Raw genomic sequence first — 14,229 nt, 5'->3', positions numbered from 1 at the left:
TGTAGATATTATTAAATTTTTATTGAAAGTACACTAATTTAACTATCTTTGTTTGAAAGACTATATATATTTTCTGTAATTTTTTCGAGACTATAAGCAGAACATGCATTCACAACACATCTGAAGTCATGAAAAACTGTTACGTATTTTACTAAACCTACATTTTTCATGCTGCGCAAAATATCCACATTATCCAGAAGCTTCTTACATGAGTTACTCTTGAAGGTTGGAGTACCATGGCCATAACTGGCTTCATGCTGAATGTAACAAGCTTCTGTTGTCCAAGCGAGAGATTTTTTCATAATCTTTGGACATGTATGCAAAAAGCGTATTGACTGCATCAAGTATTAGGTGTAATTATGGCGTTGGAATAATGTCAAAGTATATCTTGTTTTTATCAGTCGTAAATAAAGGCGAATGAATACAGTTGAAATAATTTTTTGCTTGCCTTTTCTTAGCTCCAGTCATACACCACTTCTCATAATTCTCCAATGCATTTTTTGGAGATCTGAGAGGGCTGCAAATTTTTGAGTTCACTTTTTCTTGCAAAAAACAAAGTGCATGGGTATAGACTATTACTATGCAATATGATACCAGCTAAGATATTTGCCAATTTGAGATCAGTTGCGATTGTACCTTTGAAAGTCTTTATTATACCTAACTTGGAGAAGAGTTGATCTACATTTTTGTAGTTTTCTTGATAATCTGAAGTAACTGCTATTATCAATAAGTTTTTTAGTCTTGAATCCTTAAACTTCTTCACAGCGATACCTTTATTATACTTAGAAAGTTTGTATTCACTAACTGTGTTGAGCACTGACTGTACCGAGTGGCAAATTTTCAAAAATCCACCTCCTCCATTTATTCCTAATTTTAGATGAGGGTTTGACACTTGTCTCTGTTCTTTAATATTTTTAACAAAAGCCTGAAGATCGGTATAATAAACGTCTTTATCATTATTGAGAATTTCTTTGCCTTTACGTTTACAAACACGAATTCTTCACGTGCAAAAAAGTCATCAACAGAGTGAGATTCAACTAGCAAGCTTTGTTTTCAGACTGGACTCAACCACTTTCCTGTCACAAGTTGCCACTAATATTTAAATATAAGCCTATGGCCTATGGCCCTTACTTTATGTATATGCCTTGTATTATTATTTTAGTTTTAACTGTACAATAGATAAATAAAATGTTACACTGCTAAATAAATAAAATTTACTTACTAAAATAATAATCTGTACATATATTAATTGTACATTGGCTTCGTCAGTACTGTTGCTGACTTCACTGAAAATCTAAAAACTTAGTTTTCACTGTTAATCCAAATATCCTGGGATTTTTTTATTCAAGTTAGGATGTAGGTTTTTATGAAAAAGAAATAAAACACTTTTTAATAAAATAGAATGTTCATTATTTTTGCTGTTTATTATGATACACAAGATGTTGTGCAAACCTTAGTCACTGCATGGATCTCAGGTGGTGTGAAATGAACAGCCTCAAAATGTGGGTGCTAGGTGGGAACAAGACATTGCCAGATAAGCAGTACTACACTAAGGCATCCCAAAATTCTTTCTAGAACCAGAATCGTTAATCTTCTTTGCCTTAATAATGGCTTATCAACTTTGTTTTTTTTTTTTACTCGACTTTTGCCACAAAAATATTCTTCAGTTTATCATATAATCTCTTCAATTCACCCCATTTTCATTTTACCCTAAGGCGCCTTCTTTTAATAAAGTTTGTGGCTTTTATAATAGTTTTTTTTACAGTCGCTTTCTGTTCTTTGTTTTTTGGGCACATTTTGTCAACCAAATGTGCTACATCCATTTACAGTATTTATAAATATTTCTTTCTAGTTAATAAATCTATATTTAATATTGCCTACGTTTTCTTCGTAAAAGCTTTCCTAGCTTGTACAAATTTGCTTTTAAGATCTTCTTTACTGTATGCATTGTAATTTTACTGTCTAAATAAAAGAATTCTGCGTATTCTGATTAAATGTGCTCTCTCATAATATTTAATTCTTGAATGTTTTCCTTTCTGTTGGATTCCATTACATTTGTTCATTGCACTTGTTTACTCTCAAATTTAATTTCTCTTGTAACATTGAATTTATACTATTTAATGTATTTCTAACTCATTCCTACTGTCAGTCAAAATCGCAGTATCATCAATAATTCATAACGTTTCTAATTTTTGGCCCTGGATTGCTATTCTGATCTCAAATTTTTTTTTTAGTTACTGTATTTTTCCTTTTTCAAATAAGAAAAACAATGGGGATAGGATACATCCTTGTTGCACTCCTTTCTTCAGTGCAGCTTGATTTCTTTTACTATTATGTAATTCTGATATTTTTAAATTTAAAAATAACTTCTTTCTTTATATTTCTGTTTTTTTTTTCTTAAAATTCCATTCCTTTCCATGCTATCAGATGTTTTCTCAATAATTACACACGCTATGTGGATGGTTTTGTTCTTCAACTTCACTTCCAAAATTATTTGAGGGTTAAAATTCCTTCTTGTGTTTCCATACAGTTTTGAAACAAACTTGATTTATATTTAATGCACTATCTGTTGTTTACTTTTCTGTAAATTATTTATTATTCAAGGTAGTTATATATAAAAATAAAACGTTATAGTATGGTAGTTCTTACATTTATGTGTTACTGCTTTCTTTCTTATGTAAAAAAATAATGTTTTTTATTGAATTGTGAGGTTACTTCTCTAGCCTCATAAATTTCAGTATTAGTTTACCCTAACAGCATAATAACTCAGATGTATTATTATTATTATTAATTTGTACAGCATTATTCTCATTTAAATCATTTAGAGATGTATTAAATTCAGATTCTGGTATAGTCTACTTGTGAAATCATCCCCAGTTTTTATTTTCATCTTTAGCCTTTAATTTTTCTCTTTATAAATTTCTTTTTGTATTCCTGCTATCTTTTAGCTGTATGTTTCTTCTAAATACTTTTCTTCTACCTAAACCTTTATGTTATTACTTTTGGCTTCATTTCCCCAAAACTTTCTTTTCATTACATCTCTGTTTCCTAAAATTATTTTATTTTATTTTCATTATATTTCAATCTATCATCCTATGTTACACTTACTTAATTTAATCTCTTATAATTTTATAGTTTTTTACTTTCTTTTTTAATCTTATTTAAAAGCTGTATTTCATTATGATAAGATGTTTCTATCCCCTCTTGTTATCTGTAGTTTTTGTTTTATCTAATTAACAGTTCAGTATGTTGTAATATATTGTTTGTGTTTGAATGATATGTATTCAGTCTTATATTGTAAAATATCATAAATAAATATTTTTTTCTAGTGACTTAATTATTAATTTATTAATATTTCTTAGTTATCATTTAGTAAGCATCTCAAGAATATATTTTTTCAGTTTTTTTTTCTAAACTGTTTAAGGTGGCATTTGGGTGAACCTTGGGCCATTAATGTACCACTTTTCTCTTATGGAAGATTCAAAAGTAGTTAATCCTTCATATCAAGATGTAAAAAGTATTATATTAGGACTCGGATTTCAATTTGAGGTAAGAAAATGTTTTGCTTTTATCTTCATGCGTTAATAATATGTTTTGCTGACAAAATCATACAGAAAGTGAGATTTTTCATTTTATATTCTAGTTGTCTGCCTATGGTAATTTTTTATTTGTTTTCATTTGCTCCTTTTCATATTTTTTTTTTTTTAGATTATTAATCTTGTCCTTTCTGTTATGTACAATTTATACTTTTTTTTGTTAAAACATTGTCTTTAAATATATTCTTTTATACTGGAATTTATTGTAGAATTTCTTTAACACCAAATCCATAGTTGCATTACACATTTTACAATTTGGAATGATGTTACACCATTCTGTAATTGTCTTCATATCTTTTTCATTACATTAATAAAATAAACAACTTTGTTGCATCATTATATTAACACCTTAAGTATTCCTTCAATTCCCTCAGTCATTGTGACAAGAAAATATTAATAAAAGCAAAAAGGTATAATGGAATATTTATGTACATGGACATGAATGCACTTAGTATTAAAAAAAACATAAAAATATATTAGTTATATGTGATTAAAGAAAATGATATTTAGTGTGATCGTTCGCTGATTTTAATGTTAAAATTGAAAAGGTGTTGGAAATGACATCTCAGTTACCAATTAGCCTTTCTGTAGTTAATATTTCTTTCTTCAGCTATCAGATGATCAAAACTAAAGTTTTGCATTTGTATAAATTACATTATTTACTTTTAAATTTTGAAAGGAATGAAACTAACTTCTAATCTAAGTCTTTTCAGAAACAGAACTTTGTATAAAATGATTAGACCAAGAAATTCCCCATTTCTGAGGAAGACAGCTGTTCCAATCTCTTATAGTAGTCTGTCTATGGAGTGATCATCTCCTTCTTATTGTAGATTAGAAGGCCACCTAGCTGTACCCGATGAGTACAGGTGTGGTTGAGTTTTTTATATTGCCATTAGTTAGAAATATGATCTCAAATTTCTATCCCTACCACCATGTTTTGGGAAGTCAATATATTTTTATTCAGGGTTGGAGCAAGACCTTATTAATTAAAGATTTTATATTGACCAATGCAAACACATACAGCACCAATTTTGTTTCTCCTTCATATATAAAATAACTGATTGAGAACAGACTCGGACTACTTTAAAGAAAACCGTTGTTGAATCATTTGGTATTGAAAGATCAAGATGTCTACTACACATATCCCTCTGTAGTCTTACTTCCTAATTTTACCCTTTATATCTTTTTTCTTTGACAGGGAAAAAGAGATCACACTGGCTTTAACACTGGTTTTAATACTATATGGTGTTACCTGGTAGTCACCTGAGCAGCTGCTTCCTTAGTGGAGTGATGAATCTATCTATGGATTTATACAGGAAATTGTTGTCTTTTCTGGACTAGTGATCGAGAAGTAAGGTATTATCAGATATAGCTGCACATCTTGCCCCCTTAAAACATTGTTCTTCAAACATTTCCTTTAAAAAGAATTATAACACATGTTATAGTATTGTGTTTTTCTGTAATGTACTATTTTAATGCTAGTTATAACTAGGCAGATAGCTACTTATAAAATTAGGAGTGCTTGTTTATTTTGTTTTGAAAGTCGGTTAAAATGTGAATTACTTTTGTTTATTTGTTGGAAAGAGTTCTTTTAGATATTTTTCTGCACTTCATGGTTTTTTGTTTCTTGGGTTTGGCTCCAGTTTTTAAGTATTTTATAATAATACAGTCAGTGAGTATGTGTGACTGCCATGTGCAACAGATAAGCATTTTAAATTAAAGATGGATTAGTGTGGTTCCTCCAGAAAGAATTTCAAATCAACAAATAACATACAAAGTGAATCATTTAGTGTTTCTCTTTAAATTTCTTGCCATCTTTTGTCATGAAAGTAATAATTATTTTTTTATTTTGATGTATATATATAATATATATATATATATATATATAATTGTGTGTGTGTGTAGTTAGTATAAAATGTTATCGTTTAATGTAAAGTTCGACTGTGGGCTAAATTGGTTTATATAACTACATTTTATTGATTAGTAGTTTTTAAATTATAGTGTAGAATTTTCAGATTCTTTATCCTTTTTGTCAGTTGTTTTGTATGTTTAATCATAAAAGAATTGATAATTAAAAATGATGAGTTTTATACCATGTAGGCCTTCCATTTTTTCCTGATTCTTTAATGTAAGTAATCTGTTTTCAGAATATGGTTTTATTTCATGAGTATTAGGCTCTCTATGAGTTTTAATATGTTTCACTAATAAAAGAGTAGAATTTTTTGTCCTTTAAAATTATTCAGTAGCAAACAGATATATATACCTAGTCAGTGGTTTAATATTAAAAGAATAGTAGTCCATTTTCATTAAAATAAGTGCTTCTGATCCTTTAAATAATTCAAAGAACAAATAATTGTGATTGATAACTAAGAATTACCAGTAATTAATTTATTTCAAGAGAAATTTATTCTTAAACTGGCAAAAAATTTTAAACAATATTCATAACTTACTGTTAATATAAAAATAAATAAGTAAATTTAAAAAATAAAAAAATAAAAAGTGATATTTTAAATAATGATTTAAAACTGTTATTCATGATTAAAAATTATTAGCAAATAAGTTAATTTAAGAGTAATTACTCTTAAAGTATATACAATTGTATATACTTAAAATTCCCACAATATTGATTATATTTTATAAAAAAAGAAAAATAACTATTAGTACAGTGGAACTTTGTTTTTCATAGCTGAAGTGACTAAAATAAAATTTGAATTATTGGCAGATTTCCATTATTATATTCTGGTTCGTGCAAACACCAGATTTAAAGTAAATTTTATTTATTTTCTTTAGAAACAAAAGACTGATGCCCAGTTAGTTACTGTTTCATAATGATTGATAAATTTCCTAGTGTATGAAAAGTGAAATAAAGAGTGGAAATAATTGGATTAACTGAAATGAGAAAAATATAACAACAGTTGGAAAGAAGATGGTAATGGTAAAACTAGCTTAAGTAGTGAAGGGAAGAAATACAAAAGACAGCAGTGGAAATGAATTTTGGGTATGCCATAAAAACAGGAACAGAACAAACACTTGGTTTTGTTAAGGGAAGAAAAATAAAGAATCCTTGGGTTATCAGAGAGATGACAAAAATAGGAGACAGAAAAAGATACAAGAATAGGAAAAAAAGAAGAAGGTTCTACAGAAAATTTAATTATGAATTGAGAAGAATAATGCAAAAAACAAAAAGATGGCTTTCAGACAATTGCTCACTTATAGAAAATTTAGAAAAAAAGGACAATGTGAACTTAGTAAAAAAAATAAAATCAATGATATGGGATAAGCAGAGGAGGAGTGCAGCCACTAAAAAATTGCCAGTAAAGATGTTTTATAATGAGGAAGACATCCACAAAAGGTGGAAGGAATACATGGAGGAACTATTCTTGTCCAACAAAAAGCAAAATAATTTCCATGTAGAAGTCATGATGTAATGGAAGATGCTCAATTGAGAACAACAACCTTAAAAAGCTGTGAGGATAGATGAGTTGCCAGTAGCAGTAATTTAGTCTAAATGAAAGAAGATTATAGGAAATTATGTAATGCGATGCACAACATCGGGTTATGACCAGAAAATGTTTTAAAAATAAACATGATTTTGAACCCCAAAAAGCTGGTGGAGTAAAGTGTCGAGTACAGGAAATTAATTTTTATGTTTAGCAAAACTAAAAGAAAAATGTAGCAAAATTTTAAAGAAGAACAGTATGAAACTAGGAAAAGAGGAAATTCAAGGAATATGAATGGGCTAATAAGAATTACTGATATTGGTGTACAGAAAGAGGTAAAGAAATAAGTTTATGTTGTGTAGATGAGGAAAAAAACATTTAACTATGCCAAGTAAACCCATAGAAAAATAGTAAAACAGTACAGGAATTTAGGGACAATGTTGACAGAAGATTGCAAAAGCAAAAAATTAGGAAAAACTAGAATAGCTGTTCTAGTTTTTACTTTTGAATGAAGCTTTTCATGAAATGTTATGTTTGTAGTGCATGTCTGCATGGGTATGAAACATAAACACTTGGGAAAAGAAAGGCTGGAGGCATTTGAGATGTGGGGATGTTTGAGATAAGAAAAAGTTAAATGTACAAAGTAAAGTTGAAGAAGAAATTAAGAGTGTGAATGAGATTAGAAGCTTAATCAGAAAGTTTCAGAATAGTAAAGTTAATAGGCCGAGACATATCAGAGCGAAAGGAATGATTAAAACAGTGCTTGAAGGACCAGTATAAAATACAAAGTAGAGAGATGGGAAAAAAATAATTATAGATGATCAAAATGGAAATGGGAGTTATCAGGATCAGGAGTTGTATTGTATTGTTGTAGTCCAAGGGTTCTGTCTCAATTCTCTTGGTTCAATCAGTTCAATCATCATATGATTAAATCAAGGGATCTGATTCAGGTATCATCAGTGTTTATACTTTTAATGACTAATATATATTTACATAGTATTTTGGGGCTATACCGAACAAATTCTGCAATGGAATAATCCATACCTTTGGAACAGATTCAAATAAATAAAACCTTTGATCCAAAGGCGCTTTTGTTTTATCAAAAGCAAATAACACAATCATGAAACCAATAGTATACAGATGCAATCTTAATTACACGGCCTATATCAATACTAATCAGTTGTTAAAACAAATTCCTCATTTGCCTACATATTTAAGAAGTGCATAAAATCACTCTATTTAAAGACTGCTACATCAAATACAGTGCGTGGATTTAAATAAAATAAATATTTAACCACATTCAGCCATTATGCCTAAACCTCAATGGCAAAAAGTACAGTTATATATTTCTTTACAAGATTGATTTATTTTTTGTTTTTAATTATTACTCAGAGAATATCATGCTATAAAATAACATTCATTCTCTGTTTATGTTATTCTGCATCCTAGATCAGAAATCTGAATAAGTTAACTGCTAAATGTTTAAGAAAGATTTTAGTGATAACTTTTGTAAAAGAATTAGTCATGTCGGTGAAGATTTAAGTGAGCATCTCTGCATCCACTTAAAGACGAACATACAAATGTCTATTTTATTTATATATTAATACAGACTAATTTTATTGTATTATTAACACATCTGAACATCTTTATAATGACAGAAAAGTTACCTCATAAATTCCTACTTAAAAACAACAAATCATGTTGCAAATGTTTCACAATAAGTTATATTTTATTTTTCGAATGCAAGAATATTTTGCCAGTAATCGTAAAAATACATGTGTAAAAAGTTAATAATTTGTGTAACTGAAATTTTATAATTGCAAAGGCTAATGTGAGAATAAGTAAAAAGATTAAGATACCACATTCAGTAGTTTTTAAAAACAGTTCAATTTTATTGAAAATTTATGTAACATTTGTCTGTTTATAACTGTCAACCTATATTCTTAAAAAAAATGAAATATAACCCAAACACTATAAATGATACTAATCCTCCCAAAATGAAGCTGATGAAAAATAAACCAATAACAATATACATTCATCCTATATCACAGATTTCATTTAAGTTTCATTGCCCCCAAATGATTACTCTATTAACTAACTAATCGGAATACCACATCTTCTTAACTAATCACAAGTACAGATATGATTGTCCAGTCAAAAACACAGCAGCTTATACCAATCACAGCAGTAAAAGGAACTGACCAATTATAAAGCATTAAATTTCAACCAATCACAGTTTCCTGTTTCTAACCAATTATAAGGTGTGAATAAATCTTACTACAACAACAGATTTTGACTGATAAAAGTATGTACCACCCCTGATTGCTGTTACCATTGTATCATATCCAATCACATAACTTTATATTTTATAGACACAAAGAATGACATCCATTCATACAGCATTAAGTTTTGACCAACCATACTAGAGGGAATTATTACCACTCTGCAATCCGATAATATGATATTAAGTTTCTGAAAATTGTGGGTTTAATATTATAAACTTATTGTTATTTTCTCATGTTTATTTTACGAGTTGCAAAACCTTAATGGCATAGAGCCATGTTTAATTTGTATCATTTACTAGAAAGGGAAGTTGGGTAGTTCACTAGTTCAATGACAGAATAACGTAAAAGTTGCAGATTTTACACATTGAAATGACGGGAGTATTTTATGTTAACCTGGAGCCCATATATTGGGAGTTACATTGAAGCGGTATGGTACATGAATGATTGAACGAGTCTTTCCAAATCAGCTGATTTGGAAGGTGAGAGTTCCAGCGTCCTAGTAAAGTCAGTTATTTTTACACGGATTTGAATACTAGATCGTGGATATCGGTGTTCTTTGGTGGTTGGGTTCCAATTAACCACACATCTCAGGAATGGTCAACCTGAGACTGTACAAGACTACACTTCATTTACGCTCATACATATCATCCTCATTTATCCTCTGAAGTGTTATCTGAAAGGTATAAGCATTAAATTTGATGTATAATAACAAAAACAGTTAAACATTATAAAGTACTGTGTTTCATTATTATTGAAAATTATTATTGCTTTTTAAATTCACCTTAAATGTAATAAATCACAATGTAATCAGTAATTTGTTTTATAATTTATCATGTTATTAAAAAAAATTGTATCTTTTTTGAAAATTTAATTTATTAAAACACTTAAAAGATGTGATTGTATGAGTGTAATAAATATGAGAAATAGATATTAAAAATTTCCAAACATCATTAGTATTTAAGTATAACCTACTCTCTAAACAGATAACAATGCTCAAATAACATTTGAGCATTGTTATTTAATGGTTTTTAGGTGTACATAAAAATATATTTCCTATTTGAAAAGTTGCGTATTTTATACGTGCAACCATGTTCACAATGTTTTAAACTTTTACTCTAAAATAATCTTTTCTTTGATTCACTGTGCATCTACAGCATTGTTTTCTTCTTTTGGAAAGTCTGTTTTACTTTTCTTCACAAATCGCAGTTCCAAGATAAAGAACATCTAGATGTTCACTTTATCAGTGACATTACTGGTATCGTGTTTGTTTCGCATTACATTTAAATTGTGAGCAAATATAAAATAATTTTTAATTGATAATTTGTTGTGTTAAATAATTAAAAAAGAGTTGTATTCATAAGGAATTGATTTGAAATTAATTTATTTTAGTGTTTGACTCGTACTAATCATAATTAAATAATTTAATATGTATAACTTTGTTTTCAGAAAGAAAAGTTGGGAATTAAAACATCCTATTGTCAAAATCCTGAATCAATGATGAAATCTTATTATGAAAGTGTATTCTTTGTTTGCTGCAAACCTTTGGATTGTGAAACCATTGAAACAGACAGTGTAGTTAGGGCTAAGGAAAAAAGTGGCCCTGTAACTAGTAATGAAAGTGTAAAAAATAGCAATATTGAAACCAAATGATATTATTCAAAAGTTACAAGTCATCAGACATAAAAACAAATAAATTTTTTGTATTACTTTTTATACTCTTTAATCAATCGTTTAACTGTGAATTACACTTGCTCATGTTTAGTCTCCGAGTAGATTAATTTAGTTGATGTTTATTTATCTATGAACATTTCAAAATTTGTTCAAATCATTGCTAGTCACATACAAAAATTAAGCATATTTCTTATTTATAAAGGAAGAGCTATGTTAAATTAAATTTAAAATTATCTGTAGTTATAAATTTAATTAAATTTGATGACTATTTCCTCAGTTTCTACTGATGATGATTAGTGAAACTTGATTAGTAAACTTTGTTTAGTTTTAGATTTTAAGTAAATCCTTGTAGATAGTTTTTGACAATTTTCCTGTTTTCCAATTCATATTTTTTATCTGCTTTTCAGTGCAATCATCAGTCCTGTTCGGATTATGTTTGAATTTGACTTGTTTCAAGATTTTTCATTATCAATATTTTTGTTTGTGTCTTAAATCAGTTCAATATTCTTTTTCTATTAGTGCAGATAAAAATTATTTTCATTCATTTTATTCCTTTAACCTCTTGAAGAGACAGAAGTAAGATTTCTGTCTGTTAGATAAGCTACATAAAAATTTAATCTACATAAATTTTACATAAATAAAACATAGATGAAATTTCATCTGAAAAAATGAATAGCAAAATCATGAATTGGTGAAAACTTTGGACAGAAATCCATATTATAATGTATTGGTGGATATTGGGTTCACTGATACATTGGAACAGATTTATGATTAGGATTGAAGATGATGTTGAAAAGTATGAATGAATTATATCTCATTTTTGTACTACATTGGCACTGATATGAAGAAAAATTTTGTTTTTTTTCGTAAGGTTATTTCACTTTTGAAACTTCCTTTGTATTTTGTTACTTAATATGCAAGTAATATTTTTGAACAAATTTTTTACTATAGTACAAGAATTACTGTGATTGTAAACCAAGTAAATCTTTTTGAATTATGGTATAACCTATTTGATTTTTTATGTATAGGATCAAATATACCATAAATTATTAAAAATAATCAATAAATATTTTGATTACAGTGAAAAAATTGAAAATTAATTTTTTTTTTATCAATGAAATTGTAAAAATAAATTATCATTAGGCAGCAATTGTTTTTTTTCACTTTCCAGTTTAATGATGAAATTTATAATTTTCTTGATTAAAATCCTATTCATTATTTCTGGTACATTATCTCAGTTTCCTCAGTTATTATAAAAAATGTCTTAATAAGCGAGACTAATATCAAAATCTTCATTAATGGATTAAAATCTTATGTCAAAATTTTTTTCAGTGAGATCAGAATTTCATCTAAGATTTCTTCATTATATATATATATACACAGGTTGTCTAAACAGCCTTTGGAGGCCAAAATTGAGAATACATTATTGTTTTTGGAAAATAACATTATGAGACTACATATGCATCATTTTTTTTTTTTATGACCTGCCATTTTTCTGGCAGCACCATAATCCTGTCGCTATTCAACTTTTGTGGTGAAAAATTGTGACTCATGGTTTTCAGAGGCCTTTTTTGAAACTACCTTAATACCGTTCAGTTAGTTTGCAAAGACCGAAACAAATGGTAGTGTGATGGTGCCAGGTCCAAGCTATATGGTGGATGCATTGAAACTTCCGAGTCAGGTTCTCAGTTTCTGACGGGTTATTAAGGATGTATGCAGCCTGATGTCAGCATGGTATACCATACCCTTTTTGTTGACCAGTTCATGCTGTTTCTTTTGAATTGCTAGCTGCAATCGTGCCAGTTGTTGACAGTACAGGTCTGAGTCTATAGTTCTGCCTGGCAGTGGCAGCTCATGATGCATGATGTCCTTCCAATCCTACCAAACGCAAAGCAGAACCTTCCTGGGCATCAGTGTGAGCTTTACCACAGAGTGCAGAGCTTCTCCTCCCTTCAGCCACAATCTTTTTCACACATTGTTGCGTAGGTTATTTACTCTTCATCACATGTGATCAACTGCTTCAAAAATGGCTCGATTTCATTACGTTTCAGTAGAGATTCGCAGATAGAAATTCAATTGAGTAAATCTTTCTGAGTCAGATCATGTGGCATCTAATGAGCTTCTTTCTGTAGCCAGCTTTTTCCAAATGGTTTAACACTGGTGATGGATGTTTAGATCATTGGCGTTGTCATGACTGCTTACTGGCAGTATGCCAGTCTTCCTTGACTTTTGTCAGACTATCATTCTATTTTTCTGTGATTGATCATCCACTGCAAGGAGCATCTTGGATATCACAATTTCCAGAATAAAAGCAACTGAACCACCTTTTGGCTGTTGCTTTTGATAGTTAGCTTTTGTTCAAAAACAGCGCAAATTTCTTCACGGACCTGCATAACATTTGTACCTTTATCAAAATAAAATTGTAAAATGTAGCGCAGTTTCGTGGAAAGTTCCATCTTCATGGTGCAAAACCTTATGTGTAAGTATAAGAATTCCAACACTTTTTGAACATCCACTAGCTTCAATTGCCAGCTGTCAAATGATGTTTATTTTGACCCATTGCAACTCATACATCAGGATGTATGAAATCTCAGGAGATTTGGGATGCTAACGCTATCTTATGCGCAAAAGGCTCACTAATTTTTAGACTATTATAAATATAATCTAATGGTATTTTATGTATATTTTATATGTATGCATATATATAAATATATATATATATATATATATATATATAATAATAATAATATGTATATAAATATATATATATATAATAATAATATATATATATATAAATATATATATAAATTAAAGTAAAATTTATGTTTAAATTTTGGACTTGAATCTAAATGTTATGTATTCTAAAACAAGCAAAAATAGACATTGTCTTTTTTAAATTACCCAAATGAAGAATATTCAAATAAAAGGTAAAAAATTTCATTAATAATTAAATAACTTAAATCCTTCAAAGCAACTCACCAATTTCCATCAAACACTAACATATAATCTAAGTAACTTTTATGGTTCCTCAAAAGTTCAATATTAAGGAATTTTTTTATGCAGCATATTCACTCTGACTTTACCATCATTGTCTAGTCCATGATTCTTTCTAGTATTTGGTGTGTAATAATTGGGTCTTATTTTATAATAAAAACTTCGATTTACAAAAACATTTAACTACTTCCAGAATTTTATAAAAACTCAAAATAATATAGCGAGATCATTTTATCATGCACA

General features: G+C 28.7%; 1 protein-coding gene across 3 annotated transcripts in view; it reads left to right on the top strand.

Moving 5' to 3' along the window:
* LOC142323554 (carnosine N-methyltransferase) overlaps positions 1-12,142 on the top strand; it is a 39,691-nt gene extending 27,549 nt beyond the window's left edge. For all 3 annotated transcript variants that reach the window (XM_075363341.1, XM_075363342.1, XM_075363343.1), the window contains 2 exons: positions 3,425-3,549; positions 10,768-12,142. In XM_075363341.1, the coding sequence (XP_075219456.1) occupies positions 3,425-3,549; positions 10,768-10,971 (329 nt within the window). In that variant the 3' untranslated portion in view covers positions 10,972-12,142. The remainder of the gene's footprint in view (positions 1-3,424; positions 3,550-10,767) is intronic.
* The last annotated feature ends 2,087 nt before the right edge of the window (positions 12,143-14,229 follow it).

Source organism: Lycorma delicatula, chromosome 4 (genome assembly GCF_047948215.1).
Source record: "Lycorma delicatula isolate Av1 chromosome 4, ASM4794821v1, whole genome shotgun sequence".
Lineage (NCBI taxonomy): Eukaryota > Metazoa > Arthropoda > Insecta > Hemiptera > Fulgoridae > Lycorma > Lycorma delicatula.
Note: the sequence above shows the minus strand (reverse complement) of the source record. Positions and strands in the feature narration are given on the sequence as shown.